This window comes from Protopterus annectens, chromosome 8.part0, assembly GCF_019279795.1.
Source record: "Protopterus annectens isolate FY-2018-M chromosome 8.part0, PAN1.0, whole genome shotgun sequence".
Classification (NCBI taxonomy): Eukaryota; Metazoa; Chordata; order Ceratodontiformes; family Protopteridae; genus Protopterus; species Protopterus annectens.
Genome location: NC_056741.1, coordinates 473,067,659 through 473,092,128, shown reverse-complemented (window position 1 = coordinate 473,092,128; position 24,470 = coordinate 473,067,659). Strand labels below are relative to the sequence as shown.

At 42.9% G+C, this 24,470-nt stretch overlaps 1 protein-coding gene across 1 annotated transcript in view; it reads left to right on the top strand.

The window, feature by feature from the left end:
* LIX1L (limb and CNS expressed 1 like) overlaps positions 1-24,470 on the top strand; it is a 649,822-nt gene that overhangs the window by 314,487 nt on the left and 310,865 nt on the right. Inside the window, exon 3 of the mRNA XM_044079998.1 lies at positions 15,636-15,776. Within this exon, the coding sequence (XP_043935933.1) occupies positions 15,636-15,776 (141 nt within the window). The remainder of the gene's footprint in view (positions 1-15,635; positions 15,777-24,470) is intronic.

Sequence of the window (24,470 nt, the reverse complement as noted above, 5' to 3'; positions counted from 1 at the left end):
TTTTACAAACCCGAACTGGGTAGGGTCTAGAGTTTGGAGATTACCAATGTCATTGTTTATAAGTTCCATGGTGATACGTTCCATAGCCGTGCAGACCAGGCTTATCAGGCAAAATCCTCTAAATTGGCACCAACCTCTTCGGCACTGGGGACTCAAACCCCCTCCACTGTGCCTTCTTCAGTTCCGGCACTTCAACAGCCGACTACGGTGCCACCCTCGGCACCTATTCCTCAGACTTCGACAATGATTCAGACAGCAATACCGATTTCCCGTTTGGCACCAGAAATAGTCATCCCAACACCGGTCATTTCCCCCTACCTGTAGACGATGCTGGTCCTTCGGCCTTGGTGCCGAAAGATGAAATAACCCCTCAGACCCGATATTCCCCTTTGGTGGATCTGTTTCTTGGTCAACAATGTAGCCCTCACATGAGCGTCCTGATTTCCCGTCAGGGATATCCACCCACTCCTCCAGGAGCCTTTCGGAACTGGACGTAGTGAGGCTTGTGGATCAGCTCCTGGCAGCCAGAGGTTTTCCAGCACCTTCCAAATCCTCCCTCCCACCTGGAGCTTAAGATTTTTCTCCATGGGCTCCTACATACTTTCCTCCTTCGACCTCCCTGGAGGTATCGGAGCCTTCGACACCAATGCCAATCCCAGTTCCAGCTTCTTTGGCTCCATTGGTAGTCCTTACCATGGCTCCGGAGTCTACACTTTGGCAGCCGGGCCATCCTCGGGATCGACACTGGTCTGTCGGCACCATGATCCCTAGTGCGGTGCCTGTTTTTTCCTGGGCGCTGTCTACTAGGTTCCGGTTGCTTTGGCGGAACAGGGTCCTCCCGTGGCTCCTTCCGTAGCAGTGGGTTCATCGGAGTGGGGTGTGACCCCTGTCCTGAGGTTGTCTTTCTCAGTTCCATGCTCCCATCCCTCTTTGGGTGGACCTGCTTTCCGGGTGATGGAGAGGGTGTTTGCCTCGGCAGGTTCCCATCTGGTACGTTCGGCGCCAGAGACCCATATATACCTTTCCTCTGAGCCACAATTGACATAGCCCACTATTGAAGGACTCAGGGCATGGGAACCTCAAGATGTCCTTCCACAAGATACACACTCTGCAGAGTCCTCCTCAGATGCCCCTGCCGAGGAGGTACCTTGCAAGAGATTGTGCAAGAGGAAGCACGTGTATTCCCCAGAAAAATCCCTCAGCGAAGATACAGACTATGATGAAGGGGAAGGTTCCCCACAGTCACCCCCTGACGATGTCTCCTTTGGAGACATACTGGAGATCCTAAAGCAGTGGGGGGACTGGAAGTCCACCACCCCTTCCTTGGAGTCTGTATTCTTGCAGGCTTTCTGTGCCTGGCCCTTTATTTTCTGGATGGTCCCACCTACAGATGACCTGGTTCAGCTCATAGTGCAGCGCACCTGGAGCAATCTGGATACCATTGAACCTATCGCCCAGAGACCAGACAAAATTCTTTCTCCTCCAGAGGACTGTCCACACTGGTCCAAGGGCCTACCAGTAGATGCTATGCTTGTGGTGGCGGCCACTAAGAAAGAGCTAGCTGAGGAGAGCTCTACTGTCCATCCCCCTAACAGGGAGTCTCAGGCGATACAGACTTGGGAAGAGGGTGTACTCTTCAGCGAAATTAACCATTCGATCCCTGAACTATCTGGCACACTTCACCCGGCTTCAGAGAAACCTAATCTCAGAACTCTCAGAAACCCTTGCAGGAGCAGTTGCAGATGGGATACGTGACAAAGTTGCCTCACAGCTTACCACCCTTAAATCTGTCTCTAATTCCTCGATGCAGTTGATTTCTCATTCTACCGAAGGTGCGGCTTGAGCAGCAGGTGCAGGCGTTATCATGAGACGTAACTCCTGGATGCACTTATGTGATTTTGCGGATCCCTTTGTCTTCCTTCCTGAATGCCCCTGTAGAGTCCTCTTCTCTTTTTGGTCCTAAGGTAAAAGACACTTTAGCCAGGTGTGGCCGGCATACTTTTTGAACCCCCCCCCCCCCCCCAACGATCCTATTCCAGGAATCAGAGGAGTGGAAAAATGTGGTATAAGAAATCCCAGGGTCCTTTCCATGACACACGTGGTGAGTTCCCCCCCTGGGGCAGAGGGGGGAACTCAACCAGAAGACGCTCCTTCAGAGGCAGAGGGGGGTCTGTGTAATCAGGGATTCAGAGTTTTCTTCTCTGTACAACCCTATCAGAGCACCTGAAGAGTGGCCCGATTGCTTACCTCTGGAAGCAGTCATGGGATGATTTTTTCTGCACCACTTTGCCTGGCAAACGATAATCACAGATCTTTGGGTGCAGATGGTAATTGCCAGAGGTTACCACATCCCTTTCAACCTTTACCCAAGTCAGCTAACGCATATTCCTGATGTTCCACCCAGTCAAAGGGAAGTAGCAGCTCAAGAAATCCAAAAGCAGCTTCAAAAAAGGGCCATCCAAACAGCCTCACCAGACCAGATAGGATCCTGATTCTACTCGAGGTTCTTTTTAGTGCCAAAAAAGACAGGGGACTGGAGGCCAGTTCTGGACTTCAGCATCCTAAACAAATTTGTCAAACAAATGAAATTACGGATGGTCACGGTTCAGTCCATACTTCCTTTTCTGGAGAAAGATGATAGGATGTGCTCAATAGATCTTTAAGACGTGTATTACCACAGAAAAATGGACAAATGCTCCAGAAGATTCCTCTGCTTCTGGCTGGGAGCCAATCACTACCAATTCCGAGTGCTGCCCTTTGGTCTCTCTGCTGCCTCCAGAGTGTTCACCAAATGCATGGCAGTGGTAACAGCTCACTTGAAGACTGCAAGGATTCCGGGTGTTTCCGTAGTTAGACTATTGGCTCCTCACCGCCCCAACCAAGCATCTACTGGTTTCAACCACTCATTACACTCTACAACTACTGGAACACTTAGGGATAACCGTAAACAAAGACAAATGCAACTTGGCTCCTTCTCGAAGATTGTAGTTCATAGGAGCAAGCTTCGACACTCAGTCTTGCCTAGTCTCCCTCCCACTCCACAGACTGGAAAGACTCAGACCTCAACTCCGGGTGATACTCTGTCAGGACAAAGCTCTGGCTCGGGCATTCCACCAACTATTAGGGTCAATGGCAGCATCGATAACAATAGTTCCACTAGCAAGACTACACATGAGACTACTACAGTGGCTTTTACTAAAGCAGTGGTCTCTGCTGTTTTTAATTTCTCCAAGTCTTTTGGGTTTCTAATACCATGACGGGAATGGACCCCATTCCTAAGTCAAAGTACATTTAAAGTTCATGAAATTAGTATTGTTTCACCCTTTGATGTTAGCCAAAAGTGCTTTTTGCAGCACTCGCAATGTGCCCAGTAATGACTCCTCCTGCAATTCGTATGGTGTTACATGAATTGGTAACATATCTAAATACGATTGTAAATTCTTTTTTTATAAGACCAGTTGCTCCTACTACTATTGGAACTGTCTGGGTATCTTTCTTCGACATGGCTCTCGTTTCTGCCTGCAGATCCAGGTATTTTATGACTTTGCATCTCTCTGTACACAAGACACTGTAGTCATTAGGTGTGGCGATTTCCATGATGAATGCTACTTATGTCTTCTTTTCTTGGACCACTATATCCGGTTTTCTAGCATCTAGCTTTTGAACTGTTAGTATTGGGTGATCTCATGTGATATAAATTTCATTATTTTCTATGATTCTTTATGGCTAGTTTCCAATGTTTTTCAGCCACTTCGATACCATAATGTTTGCACAATCTCCAGTGTAACAGTCTCACCACATTATTATGCCTTTCAGTATACAGTCCCTCTGCCATGAGTGCGTTGCAACCAGCAACAAGGTGTGTAACTGTTTCCAGTTCGGTTTTACAAAACCTCCATATGTCTGTTTCTCCCACATGTTCAATGGACTTTGTAGACCAGCATGTACTAGCCCACTATCTTGGGCTGCTAATATTAACCTTTCATTTCTTGATGTGAATTCACCTCTCCTTAACCATTCCTGCATCCGTTCTTGATCAACATGAGGCTGTTCCATAAGTTTTCTATACTTGCAACTATATTTATGCTTTTTCCACATTTTTTGCCTTTTCATTTGGCCCTTCACCTTATATTCTTTCTTTTGTTTTTTAGCACATTTCAGTTGCTGCCTGGTTTTTATCTACTTCTGGTTTGATTTCCATTCCTGCTTGATGTCAACATGCTTCTGCTAAATTAAGCAGAGATGTCATCTTAGATTTATTTACCTCATGTTTCAAAACTTTCACCACATTTGGATCTTGTGAGGTCAGTAGATGTGTGGAGTCCCACAACTGCAGATCTATACAGGGAAGCAATTTCAAGGAGGCCCATTCCTCCTTCGGAACGGGGAATATATATTCTTAGTATACACTGATTTTTATAAATCATTTGGTGAGCATGAAGCATCCTTCTTGTTTTAATATCCAATATATCCAACACTTTTGGGGCCAGTCATTCACTCCAAAACTGTAAGTTAGGACAGGAAGAGCAAATTGATTTATGGCTTGGATGTTGTTCCTAGATGTCAGTGCTGTTTTCAGGATTAATTTAAGTCTCCTAAAGTACTCCTTACTGAGCTTTATTCACATTTGTTCATGTTTTATTGCTGATCCTTCATCAATTCCCAAGTATTTATACACTCCTTCTTGCTCAAGTTCTTTTATATCACATTCTTGTCCTAAACTGATGTTTTTCTGGTGCTGCAGTTTTCCTTTTTTAAAGGTTGCTTTTGCACATTTATCAAGACCAAATGCCATTCCAATATCATCTGAAACAGTTTTGACAACCTGCAGCTGTGCTTTCAGTTCCACATCTGATGAGCTATACAGTTTTAAATCGACAAAGAGAAGATGAGAAGTCATTAGACTTTTTTGTTTTCCAGAAGCCAAATTGTAGCCATGGCCTAAGCTGTTAAGTAAACAACTTTGTGGATTAATGGCAAGGCAGAATAGCAACGGTGACAGAGAGTCACCCTGGAATATCCCCCATTTTAATTTTTATCCCTGGGATAATAATCTGTCCGTTATCATGGTTAAATGGCAAAGTGGTCTGCCACTGTTTCATGGTTACTGTAATGTAGTCAATCATTGTAGGGCGTATCTTATACATTTTTAGGCACTCTTTTATCCATGAATGTGGGATGCTATCAAATGCTTTTTTGTAGTCAGTCCATGCCATACTTAGATTCTTCCCCTTCTTACAGCTCTCCACTTTAACTTTGTTTGACAACAAATGAACCTTTGTTCCATATGACTTTTTTTGTTCTACTGCCATAATTGAGTTTTCTTCTAAATTACTATAAACTCTGTCGGCGTCAATTCCCGTGTATAGTTTATACGTCATTGGAAGACAAGTTATTGGTCTATAATTTTTAGGGCAGCTTGCAGTTTCACTCTTAAGTAAGAGCTTTGCTTTTCCTGTTGTTAACCAGTTAAGTGTGTGTTCGGGGTGCGCATATAAATAATTCTTCCTCATGGCTAAATCCTCGTGCAAAGAATTTAATACTTTAAACCAAAAGTTAGGTGCTGGATCTGGGCATGGGGTTTTCCAGTTAGAGGCTTTTCTCAACTTTGTTTCAATCTCTCTGGCTATTATTTCATCCCGTTTCATATCTTGTACCTTTAAATTTCTTATTAATTCTTTTACATTTTCTATCCATTTAACATATTTGTTATGTTCCACAGGATCTTCATAGATACTTCTCCAAAATGTATCTACTTCCTGTTTTTGGTGGTCTTTCAATTCCTTTTACTTTATTTACCATTTCTTTATAAAACTGTTTTGGGTCACCAATAAATTGCTTATTTTGTGGTTTTCCCTTTTATTTATCTTCGTATCTTCTAAGTCTTTCCGCTTGTTGTGAATTTTTTAGTTTATCTCCAGTAGTGCATAATAGATCCTGGTTTGTTCTAATACTGCGCATTGCTTTTATCACATCTATCTTTCTTAGTATTTTTCTTGATCTATTCCCTCTTCTGTAATCATCTAACAATGACATTCTTGTCTTAGCTGCTTTATAGTTTTCTCTATTCGATATTTCCATGATGGTATTCACTTTCACCCCGTTTTCCTTCACTACCATGTGTTCCTGTGGTCGAACTTTATCAGTTATTAATTTAGCAGCACAGTAATATATTCTGTTTACTTCTGTTATATCGCATGGATCTCTATGGACAGTCCACTTTGACTCACCCCATGTCGTTTCAAATCAGGATAACAAATCGGTGCAAACAAGATTTAATTTGGTGGATGAAGCCAGAGGACCACCTATGGTGTCGTCCTTTCTCCCCCTCTCAGCCCGGAGCCATAGTGACCATAGATGCCTCCCTGATGGGGGGGGGGCATTTCCAGGGAAGGACAGTCCAAGACACTTCGTCACCCTTGGAAGCCAACCTGCATATCAGTGTCCTAGAACTGAGATCAGTCCTTCCAGCATTGCAAGCATTTCAACCTGTTCTCCCTTCAGGAACGATTGCCATCCAGTCCGACAACATGTCAGTAGTCTTGTACATAAACAAATAAGGGTGAACCAAGGCCTACACTTTGTGTCAAGAGGCCATGAGAATTTGGCAATGGGCAATAGCATCCAACCGCTTTCTGACAGCAACACGCATTCCCGGGTATGCCAACATAATTGCAGACAAATTGAGCAGATGCATTCTCTTGCCTCACGAGTGGTCCCTCAATCCTATTGTAGCGGCAGAAATCTGCAGTCACTGGGGCCAGCCTTGCTGCAATCTATTTATGTCCCCCGCAAATCACAAATGCAGCAGCTAGTTTGCCCTAATTCCCCCACAGGGAGAGGCCTGGAGGGATGCTGTGGTGCACGATTGGCCTACGGGACTTCTTTATGCATACACTCCCCTTCCTGTGATCCCACAATTTTTGAAGAAGTCTCTTTGGTTGAAAAGCAGAGTAATCCTCATTGCACCCTACTGGCCCCAACAAATTTGGTTTCCTTTTTTTTGGCCTCACCTAGTACATTAACCTTGGATTCTAGATCCAACTCTGGAATTGCTGTTGCACCCAATGAGGTTGATATATCCGAACATATTGAGCCTCAAGTTGACAGCGTAGCTCCTCCACTTCCTGTAATTGCCAGGCAAAGCAACCTGTCCTCCCCTGTCCACCACATTCTTCTGGCTTCCCATAAACCATCCACCAGGAAACTTTATCTAAGCAAGTGGAAAAGATTCATAATTTGGTCTCATAAAAATGGAGTAAAACCCTTTTTGGCCCCGCTTTCTACGGTGTTAGATTACTTATCTAACCTTCTTCACTCAGGAGCTGCAGCTTCAACTATTCGAGTATACCTGGCGGCAATCTCCAATTTTCATAATGATTTCATGGACTGTTCCTTTATTTCATACCGCCTCTGTAAAATTGTTTTGAAAGGAGTTACACACATAAGGCCTCCCTTCAAACAACTGATCGAGCCTTGGAATTTAACTTTAGTTCTACAATCCTTGACTCGCCCTCCCTTTGAATCTGCTGCCAAATGCGATCTGAAATTGTTATTGTAGAAGACTTTTTATTCTTGGTGGCCATTACCTCAGCAAGACGAATTTCTGAGTTGCAAGCTTTGTGCATAAAATGTCCTTACATGGTGTTCCATAAGGACAGAGTATCACTCCGGGCTAACACCTCTTTTTTGCCCACAGTTATTTCAGATGTGACTATTAATCAAACAATTAATCTACCAGTCTTTTTTCCAAATTTTTCTAACAAAGGAGAATATTCACTACATAGCCTTGATGTGCATAGACAATTGCATTTTTACTTGACAGAACTAAATCATTATGAAAATCTGACTAATTATTTCCATCATTCTCAGGACTAAAGTTGGGAAGATCTGTTTCCAAAGTTACTTTATCTAAATGGTTGAGAAACTGCATTTACTTTATTTATCAATGGAACAAAGCTTCTCCACCATCTAAGGTCAAAGCGCATTCAACTAGATCAGTTGCAGTGTCTGCTGCCTTCCAGGCAAGAGCTTCCATGGATGACATTTGTGCAGCAGCAACATGGGCTACTCCTCATACCTTTATCACATATTACAGATTGGATATGGACTCCAGCAGGAGAGCTTCCTTTGGTTCAATGATACTCAAGAATATTCTTCGTTAGGGCCTCCCAGGAAACAAATCAACTAGGTACTCTGTCCCATCAGTAAGGAATGAATGAAGGTTAACAACATATAAAGAAGTTATGTTTTTACCATAACATTCCATCTGTGTTTTTGATCTTCATTCATTCATTACAACCCACCAGCCATCCCCCTCCGAAAGACTCCTGGAGGGTTCAGATATTTTCTTAGCCTATGATAGGGACGTTGCTCAGATAAAGCTTCCGCTTTCTTCCTTTCTTTCTTCCTTACGGGCAAACTCGATCTGAGGTAATATAGAGAGGGGCACTATGGGTAAGACTTAGCTCGAGAGTTTTTTGGCTGGTACAAGCTTGTTATAACGGCCGACTCGGAACACTCATCAGTAATGAATGAATGAAGATTAACAACACAGATGGGACGTTATGGTAAGAACATAACTTCTTTTTATTGGCTTATTTTATTTTTTATTTTATTTTACATTTGTTAACAGGGAAAGTCCAACTGGACACAGGTCCCTTTTCAGCGGAGGCCCGGGGAGAAAAGCTCCCCATACAGTACAGTAGAAGTGAGGATTTTGTTTACATCTATTACTAAAATTCAACATGCAATATTCAGATATTAACATCTTGTTTTCAGGACTATGTATAAGGACATAACAGACTCATTTCCGTGTGTGGTAGACAGAGTTAAACATTTCTGGTATGTCTACATTAAAGCATGCAATAATCAGAATTTTAACATCTTGTTCACAGAACAATGTCAGACTCAAAGCCTGTCACAAGTGGTGTTCCACAGGGCTCAGTCCTGGGTCCACTCTTGTTCGGCATCTACTTTTCTGGTACAAGCAAAAACACAGGAGGGTTAGTTGACAAAAGTTTGTTTGCAGATGCAAACTGGCTGACTAGGTCGAACACACATGACACACAGATATCCTCCAGAAGGGCTCCAGAAGCAAATAACAAAGGTGCGAGCTATGTGGCCTGAAGTTAAAAAAAAAAAAACATAGTGCATATAGTCAAAAAAACAGGTTACCCCCTACACCATATAGGGTGACAATCGACACAGGCAAAAAAAAAAGTCAGGGGGGACCAAGGTTATAGTAGTTTGTTTTCGACAGACACCATGTTGCTAAAGTAGTTAGGAAAACTTCTATAATACCTGATCATATCAGGAAGGGATTCTCTAGATCAAGGAGGTCATCGTCCCTGTCTCCTCCATCTATCACTCATTATATGATTGAGTACAACAATGCCCTTATGTAGATGTATCTGACCAGACCTGACGAGCAAAAGGAAAAGAAAAAAGGATCCAAAAGGAAAAAGATAAAGGGTCTAAAAAATATCTTGCCTCTCTGCCATTCAAAAAGAACTCGCTAAGCTTTATCACCGCTCCAAGCATGCCCGGCTCTGACATATAAAGAGCCCATGCCATACTGCCATACAATTATACCAATCCTCATCACCTCAAAAACTAGAACCACAAGGGCGGGAGACTTACACCTTTACCACGGTTACGTTATAAATAGAACGATTGGATTCATCATCACCCAGAGACTTCCTCACCAGTGGACTCCAAAGTGAACACATGCAGAGCACTGGCCTGGGCGAAAGAGAGCCTTGGGATGGGATGGAGATGGAGATGATCAGGATAGGGATGGGATTACTTCAGTGTCACAGAGGCACAGAAGAAAAAAATACTAGCATTAGTTTTTAGAGAGCTAAATAGGGCATGAAAGCCACAAAACTGGGGAAAACATAAACATAAATGCTGCCTTTAGAGAAGCTAAGAGTATTGAAACCTATGAACCTAATATACAAATAAGTTAGACTCATTTCAGCATGTAGTAGATACTTTAACATTTCTGTTAGTTGTTTTATTTGCAGTACATTGTAAGATTGAGAGTAGCACAGTATTTGTGAAAAAGAAGTAGAAAAAGTTTTTAAAGCATTATTGATAGTAAGGTTATTGTGTGGTACTTTGTGATATTAGTATTAGTATGGTGTTTGAGAAAGAAGTACAAAAGGTTTGAACAGGAGTTCAATCTGACAAGCCCATAAATTTGGAGTAGAGCAGGTATACCTGGGTAACTAGAGGAAGTTATTGGTGATCATCAGCAGATGAATACATGCATTCATGCAACAGTGAAGTGGTTTGGCTTAACCTGGGGTGACACAGGAGCAGAGCCAATTGTTTGAATAGTGGCTTTTGATGACTCTTTTAAATTGGGAGGCATAGGTTGTAGTAGTAATGTGACTTGGGAGTTGATTCCAAACTCTGGCTATGGTGCAGGCAAAGAGAGACTTACAGCATAATTTCTGTGTTTGATGACGTTTATAAGGTTTTGGTTACTGGATCTTAAGGTTCTGGTGGTTGTGTAGGGCTGAATTAAATGCTCTAGTGATGGGGTTTTGTTGGGCAAGTAGTACAATTTGTGTGCTGTAGAGAGTTGATTAAGTAACAGTAGTTGGGGAAGCTCAAGCCAGTTGAGCTGCTTTAGGGGAAGACAATGGTGGAATCTATGAGAGGCCTCCGTTGTGAACTTGGCAATCTTGTTGTAGCAAGATTCCATCTTGTTAAGTTCGGAATGGCACAGATTTGACAGAATGGGGGAGGCATATAGTAGGATGGATAAGAGGCGGGTCCTAGCAATTGTGGACTTTGTATTTTTGGTCATGAAATGTTTGCTTCTATAAAGGAGACCTAGCTTTTTAATTACTTTCTTGATTGTTTGTGCTATGTGAATGTTAAATCTGAGGTTGTTATCGATGACTACTCCTAGCAGTTTTGTGTGGGTTGTTGGGGTGATTGTGATGTTATCCTTGGAGTTTATGATGAAATCATTGCTTAGCTGTGGAGGTTTACCAGGACCAAATAAAATTAGGTTGTTTTTTGGGGGGTTAAGAAGAAGTTTTATATTGGTGAACCATGCTTCTGCTAAGGTAAATTTTTTTGAGTTATGGTTAGTAGTTCCTGTATGTTTGGGGCAGTACTTATAATGGTGGTGTTGTCTGCGTATTGTACTACTGTGGCAGAGATTGAGAATGTAGCTATCTGGTTTGTAAATAGGGAGAACATCAGAGGACCAAGAATGGACCCTTAGGGGACACCGATGGATACTGGTAAAAGGGAGGACAATTGGTCTTGCCAGAGCACTGCTTGCTGTCGACCTGATAGGTAGTTACTAAACCATGATATAGTGGAAGACTGTATGTTAAGGGTAGTTAGTGTTTCAAGAAGCATGCTATGGTTTACCATGTCGAAGGCTTTAGATAAGTCTAGGAATATGGCAGATATGAATTGTCCCTTGTTTCTGTGGTGATTGACTAAGTTGGTAAAAGAGAGTAGTGCTGTGGTGGTGCTATGGGAGGGTCTAAAGCTGTGCTGAGAATGAGATAGGTTATTTTTCAGGAGGTAATGCATTAGTTTATAGTGAACTATTCTCTCCAATATTTTTGATAAGGGTGATAGAAATGCTATTGGCCGGTAGTTGGTAAGCTCTAAGGATTTGCCTCCCTTGTGGAGTGGGATTATATGTGATATTTTCCACAAGGTGGGTACTGTGGCTTCAGTTATGGACCTGTTTATGAGAATGGATATAGGATAGGCTATGGCCTCCGCTATTATCTGAAGGAAGTCAGCTGGGAGCTTGTCTGCTGCTAGTGTGGTTGGTTTAAGTTTTTTCAGGAGTTTAGTGATGGTTTTAGTGGTTACTGGGTGTTGGGAAAAGTTAAAGGAGTTGTTTTGTATGGTGTGGGAATGGGTGGGATTTGATATGGGATTGTTAATACTATTTTGGGTGCTGGCTAGAGTTTGGATTGTTTCAGTAAAATATCTGTTGAAATGTGTTGGGATATTAGTGTGGTTATTTGGTAATACAGAGGTGGGGGTCGTAGAATTTTCAGGGTGAAGCAAACTATTTATTGTGGACCAGAATTTCTGTGGGTTATGAGCAAATTTGTCTTGCAAGGTTTTTAGTAATTGGCTTTTGTCTAGTTTAATCTGTTTTTTGGCTTTGTTGCGGAGTTCTAAGTAGATTTGTTTCAATGAGGAGGTTTTGTGTTTATGAAATTGTACCCAAGCTTTGTCCCTGTTTTTCATTATAGTTTGTCTCTTTTGTTAACCAAGGGGCGTAATTAGTTTTGACTCTAGTGGTTCTGGGTGGTGCATTCTCATTTAGGATTTTAAGAAAGGCTGAGTTAAAGTATTGTACAGATTCATCTAGAGGTAGGTGAGCTAGGCGAGTCCAATTCCTGTATTTTAGTATGTTGAGTAAGTCATTAATTTTGAGGTTCCTTTTCCTGCGTATTATCTTTAGAGAGGGGGATTGGTATGGTGGGATCTGTTCCTAATAAGGTAGGTTGCTTGGTGGTCACTTACACTGTCTGGGAGACAGCCTGAGTGTTGTGTGAGATGTGGGTTTGATAGCAATATCCAGTCTAAAATGGACTGGCGTTTGGATGTCATATCAATTCTAGTGGGGTCAGAAATAATTTGGGTGAAACTATGTAGGTTTATATGGGAGGAGGGATTGTGACTGGAGCATTTAGCCCAGTCAATATTAAAGTCTCCTAGTAGTATGGTTTCCTGTGGGAGGTAGGTAGACATCCAGTATAACAGGTTTTCCAGTGTGGTAATGTTATTGCTTGATGGAATGTAGGCACCTGCAATAATAATATCTTTTTTGGAGTTTAGATTTAGTTTAGCAAATATTATTTCTGAATCTTTTGTATGATGGGCATTGAAGTTAAATTGTTCTATGGTGAGATGATTTTGGAAAACTATGGCTACTCCTCCACCTTTTTTCCCTGTTCAATCATTACGTATAATATTATACCCAGGTGGAGTGATCTCGTTGCCATGGTGTTCTGGCTTAAGTCACCCATAATTACTGCTTATGCAAATCAATATTTTCCTGGGGTAATCACCAATAGTGGCCCATGCATCGCATCCTCCATTCACTTTTGCGCACACATGCACATATTTAAATACACACAAACAAAAAAGAGTTGTATGGCATGGCAGGTTAATGCAGTGGTCTGCAGGTGCGATGGTCTACACACACACACACACACACACACACACACACACACACACACACACACACACACACACACACACACACACATATTCCTTACCGGTCCTATAAATATATAAAGAACAACCCAATGCATCTTCCTGTTTTATCTGTGCTTCAGTAAACCATGGATCCTTACAGTCCTTCAGTAATGCCAAAAATTATGAGCATTAAGAAGAATGAAACTATAAAGTACATTGTGATAGGCATTTTGCTCTGTTAACTTTTTAAGCAAGTTCAAGTAATAGTTTTCAGTTCTCCTTGATTTTACAAAACACTCCTAATGTTACCTCTTAAACGTGCCCTGTCCCTCAGAAATTTGCAGTCAGTGAATAACGCACAAGAGTTTCATACTTTATGTAATACATTAGCAGTATATGTGTGTTGCAGAGGGCTAACACTCTGCTGTCCTTGGTATCTGGTAATAGTGTAAAGGAATACATTTCTGCTACAGAGCTGTTTTTGAATGCAGAGGGAACAGGGTTTCAATCTTGAGTACCTTTTGGGCACAATATATTGAATAGCAATGTCATGCTCGTTAGCACAAGAAATCTGGACAAAGTCAGAAATACTGGAGGGGGGGCAAAGGTACAAAATTAGGGACAGATTTTAAATGTTGTTCTTGTAAACATAGAAATTTGATAGAAAAACAAGTTTTGCATTAGTAGGCATGCATTTTCTGAAGTATATGAAGTCAAACGTAAATGTCTGTTATTTAGTGATTTCAATCCTCAATGATTTTCCCAAAAAATAAATTTTTTGAAGAAAAAAATATGAGGCAAACGTCTGAACATTCTGCGAAAATGTGGGCAATTGAGAGGTATGATCCCTGTCTAGTGTTCCCATTGCCCCATGTCTTTCATGCTGCAAGACATGTTCTTTTAGTTGTTTAAGTGCTTTTTGGGCATGGTATAAACAGTATTGCTAGTCTCTAGTATTCCCCCGACAATATTGCAGTATTTGCTAGTTATTAATAGGGGGTATGGTGTTGTGAAGTCCCCACACACACACACACACACACACACACACACACACACACACACACACACACACACACACCGCACCACACAATCTCACTCAAGGACACACACTTCCATTTACACACACACACACACACACACACACACACACACACACACACACACACACACACACACATATCTGTGGCCATTCACCTGCCTACATACACTTACACATGTACACATCCTCCACCACTACTTTGCTGCTAAACTCTCTGGCAAAGCCGTCTCACCTGTTGGAAGTAGCAGGAGAATCCAAGCACTTGGCCCTACAGCCAGCAAAGGTAACTTACACAGCTGCATAAATGTCTTACTACAGGCATTTCTGGAGGGAGAGCACATGGCTACTTAGCATAGGCCACTCCACCGGAATGCCTCATTAGCAGTTGTGGTAGACTACAGAAAATGCCCACTGTGGTGCTGCATCTCTTCATGGTAGCACACAGTGGTAGAGGTGATTCTGAATTGGAAATGGTTACCATGAGGAGTAACATGGAATTAAACCTCACTGTAACATTTCTGAATTCCACCCACTGACGTCAAGTACTTTTGTTTTGTAAACTACATATTATTTGAAAGCTTTTGAAGTTTCTGACCCTTGAATTTACTGAAAATGGGCCTTGCCAATTTGGACATTCCAGTCAACAAAATCAATTAATAATAAAAAGAATAGTAATACAGTAGGTGTATTGGACACTCTGAATTAGCCATAGGTATGGGCGTGCAGGTTTGTGTGTGGTATGGAAGAATAAGCAGCAGTAGGGCTAGCCACCTGGTGATGCAAACATTGTCTTTAGATGATTGATACTGTTGATGTGAAAAAAATGAGAAAAAGCGGTTTTGAATGGATAGGTGGATGAATGGATAGAGTAATAAATGCTAAGTAAAAAGAATCTGGAATTGATTATGACAATGTATGGCAAGCTGTACCAAAAAAAATCATCATTTCTGTGTATTGGAGATGGCAAATTACCATATTTAAGAGTGTAATCTGAATCTAGCCCTTGCAGTGTATACATAGAAAATTGCATTTTTTCTCATTCATGTTGCGCAGAGAATTATTTAATATAAATGTGTTTTTTCTAATGAGCTGATGATAACTTGCTTTAAAAACATGGTGATTTAAGACACATATTTCTGTTCTGTTGATTCCTTTCCAAATTCTTTATGATGACCTCATCTGAATTTGTTATTGTGGTAACCAGTGTGGTTTGTAGCAGAAACTGGTTCATAATGATTTCAGGCTGCAGAAACAATAATTATCCAATACCACATTAACAAAAAAAAAGCAATAAATGTATGTGGTGGTTGATTGCTTGGCATGTAGAATAGTGTCTGTAATTACTCCTGAAACTGAAGATGGTGTTTAATTCTCTTCATGTTTGTTCCCTCCCAAGTTTTGTCCAACCAAAGCTGAGGCCAGAAGAAGTGCAGCAAAGATTGCATTGATGAACTCTGTCTTTAATGAACATCCATCCCGGAGAATTACAGATGACTTTATTGAAAAGAGCGTGTCAGAGGCTTTGGCTACATTTAATGTAAGAAAGTTTACCTGTACATTGCCTGCTTTTTTTTTTTTTTTGAAAACTTTGTTGAGTGGTGGGATGCCAAGAGAAGTGAATTATTGATTAATGCTTCTACGTGCTTCTACAACTGTTAATTATCTTGTTTGCTTTTTTGCAGTTTTGTTTATTATTGCAGTCTCCATAGCATCACTTCCCAGGATAACAGATATTCAGTATTTAGCATTATGTTGTATTTTACCCCATAATTACAATGTTGCCTGCTCCATCTGGGATCAACTGTGGGACTTCAGATCCAACACTGGCCAATTCAAAAGTCTTTAGCCTGCTTGGCACCGCCTCCCTTACCCATAACTTCCCACTCTTCCATCAGTCCCTAGATCTAGTTTGCCGCTGTTCATTTCTGCAGCTCGTTCTTTGGCTCTGCTCTACTTTTTCATTATTGAAAGGTTAATGCAGTATATTTTGGTAATTTTTTTTTCTTCCCTTACACCTGTAGGCAGTTAGTGTTGTCCTAGTAGTTTTAGATAGTTTTTGTTGTTAGGTAGGTAGTGTAGTTTGTTTTCCTTTTTTCTTCCCACCTTTTTTCCCATTTGTTGTATTGTAGTGTTTCTTTGTATTTTTGTACTGTAGTGTTAGTTGAGAGTGATTTAGATGAACAAGGGTTTAAAAAAGTGTGTGTCCTGTAAGTGCAAGTTGCCCTTCTAGGATACAGACCTAAAATGTATGTATTTGGGTCCAGGGCATTTTGATTCAGGATTGCCTTCTTTGAAGATTTTGGCTCTTAAGCCATCAACAAGCATAGGGCCAAGCTTTTTTTGAAAGGGTTTATACCCACTGGATGTTCATCGTGTTTCACTGTTGCAGTCATGACTGTAGGGTTCTCCCCTGCCGGCAGGCAGTCCTCGGTCGGCCAAAATCCCAAAGTCTGGGTCCGGCGTCGGCTGTTCAACCATGCTTCCTGACGTAAAAGCGCCAGGAGTACAAAGCTGACAGCTGACGCCATGTTCTCCAGTCTTTCTTGCCGTGTGGTGATAGCAGTTCGCAAGTGCCGGTCGGCTGACTCCTGACAATCTTTTTTGAACAAAACTTCAGTCCGAAGATTTTATTCTCCTACTCAAGCTAAGTACCCCGTTGGGGAAACTTTTTTTCTTGCTCCAGTCCGATGTCAGAAAAAGTTAATAATTGTATTTCATGTGGGAAGCAAATACCTCATAAGGATTTTCATTCTTACTGTATTCCTTGCCTAGGCCCTGACCACGACGTAGCTAGTTGTCGGTTTTGTGCTAGTTTCAATCAACGTACTATTAGACGAAGGTACGATTTTGCATTTCATTACTTCGGTAGGCGTTTTAATTACAAAATGTCATCAGATACGGTTCCAGCTACCGGAGTTCACAAACGACGCAAGGACAAAGACAGGCCTCCGAGGTCCAAATCTGATGATATCGCACAAGCACAGCCAGCTTCAGGTTCGGCCGTCATCAGTGAGGTACTTTTGCAGCCCTTGTCGTCAGCCATTTTGGAACCGATGGCCGAAACGGACTCCCACGAGGAGCCATCTAGGCCTTTGAATATTTCAATTGCAGGACCTTCGGACAATGCTCCTTCGGATGGGTCCGGAGCCGCTGTGCAGGTACTGGCTTCCGAAGGGGTTTTCAGGCCTACTCAGCTTCTGATAAAGACAAAGCCAAAGACAAAGGCAAAGACTCCTTCCAAATCAAAGACTGCAACACAGGCCTCTTCTGATCCGGCTCCCAAGTCACAGAAACAGTTACTTAAGATGGCGGAGGATTTACTTACTATGATTAGGGGTTCTCATTCCCCTCCAGATAAAAGGCCAAGGCAGGAAGTTTATTATGACTCCTCTGATCAAGCTTCTGTTTCTTCAGTTTCTTCTTCTGACCAGGAATATTTTTTCCCTCCTTATGAGGATTCTGATGCTGAGGAATCCATTCCTTCAGCTTCTCCCCCTGAGGATTTCTCTTTTGGGGAAACTTTGCATGAAATGAGGGAACATTTCCACTGGGAAGGACAGGAGTATTCGGAATCTAAGAAAAGACTAAGGGATTTTCTTCTTCTTCCCCAACATAGACCCCTGGCTATTCCTCCTATTTTGGATATTGTGGATGATGCTTTTTCAGAGGCTAACTTAACCCCTGACTCTTTCCCTCCTGCTCCTGTTAAGCCTGACAGATATTACAGGGTTCCTGATTCCCACCAGTTTTTGTACAAGAACCCTACTGCTGACCCTGAAACCATTTCTCAGGGTCCTAAGGGAGTTAAGGCCGCTTCTGCAAAAAAACCCATTCCCACTGAGAAAGATTCCAGATCTTTAGAAAGATGGGGCAAAAAAGTGTACACTTCTGCTACTTTATCCATTAGGGCTTTAAACTGTCAGTTTCATATGCTGAAATACCAGCAATTTCTCCTGTCTGTTTTTAAACAAAAGCTTACTTCCATTTCTGCCTGTGCAGATGATAAGGAATTACATGAGTTAATGCATGCTACTGAGCAAGTTGGGAAGCATGGTTTACAATGTGGATTTGATGCCTTAGAGGCTTCTTGTAGGGCTGCTGCCTCTGGCACAGTCATTAGAAGGCATGCATGGTTAAAGGAACAAAATTTGCCTGATCAAGTAAAAGCTAAATTATTGGATGATCCTTTTCAGCATAATGTTTTGTTTGGATCTAAAGCTGAAGAGGTGATTAAAAAGATGGAGGACAAGGCGAAATCCATGCAAACTGTTAAAGATTTCTTACAAGTACAGCCTTCCAGATTTAGCAGGAATTGGCCTACTAAAAATTGGTCCTTTCCCAATACAGACAGGCCACAGAGGGGTAGATACAGACTCTCCCGAGGAAGGCCTCAAGCACAAGCCTCTTACAGACCAAGACAGTGGACTGCTTCCACCCCTAGAGGGGGAGAGGACAGGTCGCAAACCCATAGGAAATAGACTCAATGACTCCCTCTGTTGGGCTGCAGGAACTTCTTGCCTGGAAGCCCCTCTCGGAGGAAAACTTTCACTTTTTCACCAAAATTGGACTCATATAACCCAAGACAAGTGGGTTCTGGATGTGGTTTTAAGAGGTTACAAATTCCATTTTCATACCCTACCAAGGCCAAGCGGATGGCCAGATCTTCCAAAACATCAATGGACAGAGGCCTTAAACCAGGTGGAAGCTCTTTTGGCTATGAAAGCCATAGAACTAGTTCCGCTTTCAGAGATGGGACAAGGTTTTTACTCAAGGCTCTTTCTAGTCCCCAGGAAGCAAAATTCATGGAGACCCATTCTGGATCTGTCAGTCTTGAACACTTTTCTAGAAATACCCAAATTCAAGATGTTTACTCTACAGCAGCTACTTCCAATGCTGACCAAAAATGCATGGATGGTGACTTTGGATTTAAAAGAGGCATATTTACACATTCCCATCAGGCAAGAGTGCATAAAATACCTCAGATTCAAGGCCGGGTCGAGGCATTATCAATTCTCTGCGCTGCCCTTTGGATTGTCTACTGTGCCCAGGGTCTTCACCAAGTGCCTGGCTCCAGTAGTAGCTTATTGCAGACTCAAGGGAATTCAAATTTACCCTTATCTGGACGATTGTCTTATTCAGGCAGACAGCAAGGATGTCTTACTCCAGCATCTAGAATTTGTTCAGAAACTTCTCAAGTTACTGGGATTCATTGTCAACATAAAAAAGTCAAACTTGACTCCCTCGCAACAGATAACTTTTCTGGGTGCTCTTCTAAACACAACAACCCAGATGGCATTTCTGACATACGAAAAACAATTACAGCTGGCTTCAACTTTCAAAACCTTGGCAACTTTAACTCAGCTATCTGCAAGGAAATTCCTGCAGGCTTTGAGTTACATGGCCTCCTGCATCCTTCTCGTACCATATGCAAGACTACATATGAGGAAAATACAATGGTACCTAAACAGTGTATGGTCTCAGCATTGCCACAGTTTAGACATACTGATCTCCGTCCTGCCTTGTCTTCAAAAGGAATTCCTTTGGTGGTCCAAGGCATGTACTCTAAACAAAGGAAAACCCTTCTGTCTGCCTCCTGCCACTCAGATACTAACCACAGATGCCTCAGATTATGCATGGGGAGCCCATTTTCTGGGCAACTGTATGCAGGGCCTTTGGACAAAGGATCAGGAGCACCTACATATCAATTTAAAGGAAATGTTAGCTGTTCAGAAAGCTCTGTGGGCCTTCAGGAATCTTCTGCAACCAGGACAACTACTGATACGAACAGACAACACCACAGTTATGTGGTACATAAACAAGCAAGGGGGATCTCATTCCTACCCCCTTTGCAGACTAGCCATGAATCTATGGAACACAGCTCTAGCTTGCAATCTGGACATTCAAGCTCAATTTCTACCAGGAAAGCAAAACTTCCTGGCAGACAGTCTGAGCAGAAACCTTTTGGATCCGCACGAGTGGATGCTGGACACCGAAATATTCAGGATGATAACAGCAGTCTGGGGATGTCCTCACATAGACCTCTTTGCATCCCATCTCAATCATCAACTACAGAAATTTTGCACCAGGACTTTCCACAAACAAGCTTGGAAAGGGGATGCCCTATCATTCAGTTGGAGAAACCTCTCGGGATATGCCTTTCCACCTCTTCCTCTTCTTCCACGGGTATTATTAAAGATAATACATGACAGGCCCAAGATGATTATCTTACTGGCCCCAAATTGGCCTCGACAGTTTTGGTATCCAACTCTGAAAAACCTATGTCGGGAGCCCCCTTGGGTTTTACCACAGACTCCGAACCTTCTGTCCCAACATCAGGGTCAGGTTCTTCACTCCCATGTCAGAACTCTCAGCCTGGCGGCCTGGTTAATCCAGGGTCTTTGATTCATTCTCTCCTACCCAAGCAGGTTATGGATGTCATTTTAGAAGCCAGATGTCCTAGCACTAGAAAATCTTATGCAGGAAAATGGAAAAGATTTTGTTCCTGGATGCAGGCTCAGGATTCTGATCCTCTTCTTCCTAACATTCCTTTGATTTTACTTTATCTGACAGATCTCTTACATAAGGGTCTCTCTTTCTCTTCCATTAAGATTCATGCCTCTGCTATTTCCGCTCATTATAATACAGACCTTCCAATCTTTTCCCACCAGCTCATGAGACAGTTTCTCAGAGGAGCTAAAAACTTAAGGCCTCCTAGATCTCCTACCATTCCTGCTTGGGAGCTTAACTATGTTTTGGAAAAACTCACCTTATCTCCTTTTGAGCCTGCTGCCTCTTCTGACATCAAGTTTTTATCTTGGAAAGCAGCCATCCTGTTAGCTCTGACCTCTGCCAGGAGAGTTTCAGAGTTGCAAGCTCTTATGGCTGTGGAAGCTTATATTATTTTTCATCAAGACAGGGTTTCTTTAAGGACTAATCCTACATTCATGCCTAAGGTGGTTTCCAAAGTGGCTTTAAATCAAACTATTCACTTGCCAACCTTTTTCCCCACTCCACAAAATAAAGGGGAAAGGGTCTTACATTCCTTGGATGTACACAGACAACTACGTTTTTACCTGGACAGAACCAAGGACATCAGAAAATCAGAGCAATTGTTTGTTTCTTATGCTTCAAGTTCTCAAGGTAAAGCCATTTCAAAACAGACCATTTCTAAATGGATTGCTCATGGTATTAGATTTTGTTATTCACACCATGGAAAGCAAATCCCAGGGAGTATACGGACTCATTCCACCAGAGCTGCTGCCACTTCAGCTGCCTTCCTCAGGGGAGTTCCTACCAAAGACATTTTGGAGGCTGCAACTTGGAGTTCAGTGCATACTTTTTCAAAGCACTACAATCTACCTCTCTACTCTAAGTGTAGGGCAGGCTTTGCTTCTGCAGTCTTGCAGGGCCTTTTAGCCACCCCTTCTACTTTATGACCACCTCCCTTTCACTCTGCTTTGGGATTCTACCCTACAGTCATGACTGCAACAGTGAAACACGATGAACATAGTACAGTTGTGTACACTTACCATAAATGTAGATGTTCGAGTGTCTTCACTGTTGCAGTCTGGATTTCCCTCCCTCCTGTCCCCTCTTATTTTTACCTTTGTATGGTTTCCTTTCTCACCATTCTTTTGAGGTGTATTTGCAAAGGTTATGGGACCTTACTCATTTTGGAACTCCTGACATCTGGGGCAAGAAAGACTGGAGAACATGGCGTCGGCTGTCAGCTTTGTACTCCTGGCGCTCGTACATCAGGAAGCATGGTTGAACAGCCGACGCCAGACCCAGACTTTGGGATTCTGGCCGACCGAGGACTGCCTGCCAGCAGGGGAGAACCCTACAGTCATGACTGCAACAGTGAAGACACTCGAACATCTACATTTATGGTAAGTGTACACAACTGTACTTTTCTCTGCTGCTGCTTCCCCAAAATTTTGGCTTCCTTGACAACCTAGGTGCTGGCTCCAATGCCTCGAAGCCGGTCACCTTTGGCACCCAAATCAGGCAAGATGGCCTCTCCAGCTGCGAGTGTTTCATGCCTTTTCTGGTTAAAGAGGTCCCATCAGGTAGTGTGGCATCTCCCTTTTCCCCCAGCACTTCTCTTTTTCAGTCTGTGGAGTCTTCCCCATCACTACTATTGTACCGGGTCTCTCCAGCTTGGATTCATCATGTGGGATTGTTGTCTTGTACACCCTCCAAACCATCCTCTGTGGCTTCTTTCTTCCAGTCATCGAGGTTACTGGGCAGCATCAAAACTGCTGATCTGGAGCAGCTGATGAAGTGATTTTTGCAGGCATAGTTGTAATTAGGCCTTATCTCCTCAGATCTGAGTCCAGTGCCTGGACCTTTGGCTCCATTCTTTTGGCTTCCTCCCTAGGCCCATTAACATCTGAGGTCTTCAGAGCTGGCAGTTTCCAGCCTTTGGATCAGATCTATTGGTTTGGCTGTCTTTGGCTCCATCCTATTTCTTGGTGGCTTCGACCCCAACTTGTTTATAGCCGTCAGTATCTTGGAGCTGTGGTGTCAAAGCCAGGATTTCCATTTTGCAGTCAGTGATTTCTGGCTTGGGATCATCGCTTCCTCTTGAGCTTTGGATGGCTCACCTTCGGTCTCAATGTTGGGCCTAGACAAGACTCCCTTAGGTTTGGGGCTGTCCTTTGTACCCTTGGGTTCTGGGACTCCTGAATCTGAGAGGCCTACCTCCACCTCGGCCTTTGACATTGTTGAGAGGATGATGTCCTTCCATTTCAGTGCTGCAGTATTCATTACATTTGGGATCCCTGCCATGGCTGACCCAATGTCTGGCTAGTATAATACAATCCTTAGGTTGCTTTAAGGTGCACTGTACATCACTCACATGCTCCTTCCATAACGTAAGGCATACAGGTGATGTCTAGATATACCATCCTTATATCTTCTTTGCTGCCAGTCTGAACGCCATCACTTGATCGTCAGTCTGAATGCCCGTTCTGTTGCTGGTTTGCCAAGCTGTTCCAGATAAATGCCCCTTTGGGGTTCTTTTTTACTTATCTTTTTTATTGTTGCTTGTGGAGTTTCATGTCATCCAAGAAGAGTAAATCCCAGTGTGACAGATTTCCCATAAAGACTGCAATAACCAGTGTCTTTTTTGATTAGGTGCCTCTCATGACCATATTTCCTGTTCCATTTGTCAAGCCTTTGTACCTAAAACCCTCTGTAGTAGACTTTCTTCTTTGGAGCTCTGTCTTGAAAATCAGCGTCTTAACCTTCTTGCGAAAGACACTGTGGAGGGTACTTCCTGTTTCGAGAGATAGCCATCAGTGTAGAAAGCCAAGAAGCCTAGACCAGAATCTTCTGATTTTCATCCTTTGGCAGACTTCTCTCCCAAGGTGAGTGAATGCCTGGAGGCTCACCCGGCTTTATTGTTGGATTCCGCTTCCACAACCAGGCTGGAGGCCAAGGGGGAATCCAGCTTTAAACATGTCCGTGGAAGCAGTGCAGGCGTCCTTTTCATATGGTCAGGAAGAACCACGGTTGATTATCTCTGAGGGCTTAGGGGTGTTCCTAAAATCTTAGAGAAGAGGTCCCTACTACCATCTTTGAATCCCCAGACCTTCTCTGAAAACGCTTTTTTTTACCCAGACTGACTTTCCCAGTAAACAAATGTCAAATAAAATAAAATATCACTCCTGCTCCTGAGTGGCCATGGTGGTGCAGCAGTTAGTGTTGCTGCCTCACAGCAAGCGGTTCTCCGGTTCGATTCTTGGCTGGGGTGCCTTCTGTGCAAAGTCTGCATGTCCTCCCTGTGGTTGCGTGGGTTTCCTCCAGGTGCACTGGTTTCCTCCCACATCCCAAAGACATGCTGTAGGTGGATTGGACACTCCATATTGGCCCTAGGCGTGAGTGTGTGTGTGTGTGTGTGTGTGTGTGTGTGTGCCTTCTGTGGAAGATTGGGTGCAGGGCTGGCAACTCGACACCATAAAACTTAACTGCCAATTATGAGTGGACAGGTGATCCGCTGTGGCGACCCCTAACCGGGAAAAAGCCGAAAGAAGAAGAATCACTCCTGCTCCTAAGGATCTGCAAAGTGAATGGTGGTCCTCCACTCTGGGTTTATGTAGTGCTTTATTGGCATTGAAACCTCCTCAAGGAGTTTGTGTTCCAGCCCACCCTTTGGTCCTCTACTCCACTAAAAAGACCCAGGGAACAGGATTCCTCTGAGGAGGAACTGGATTTGAATGAGGAATCC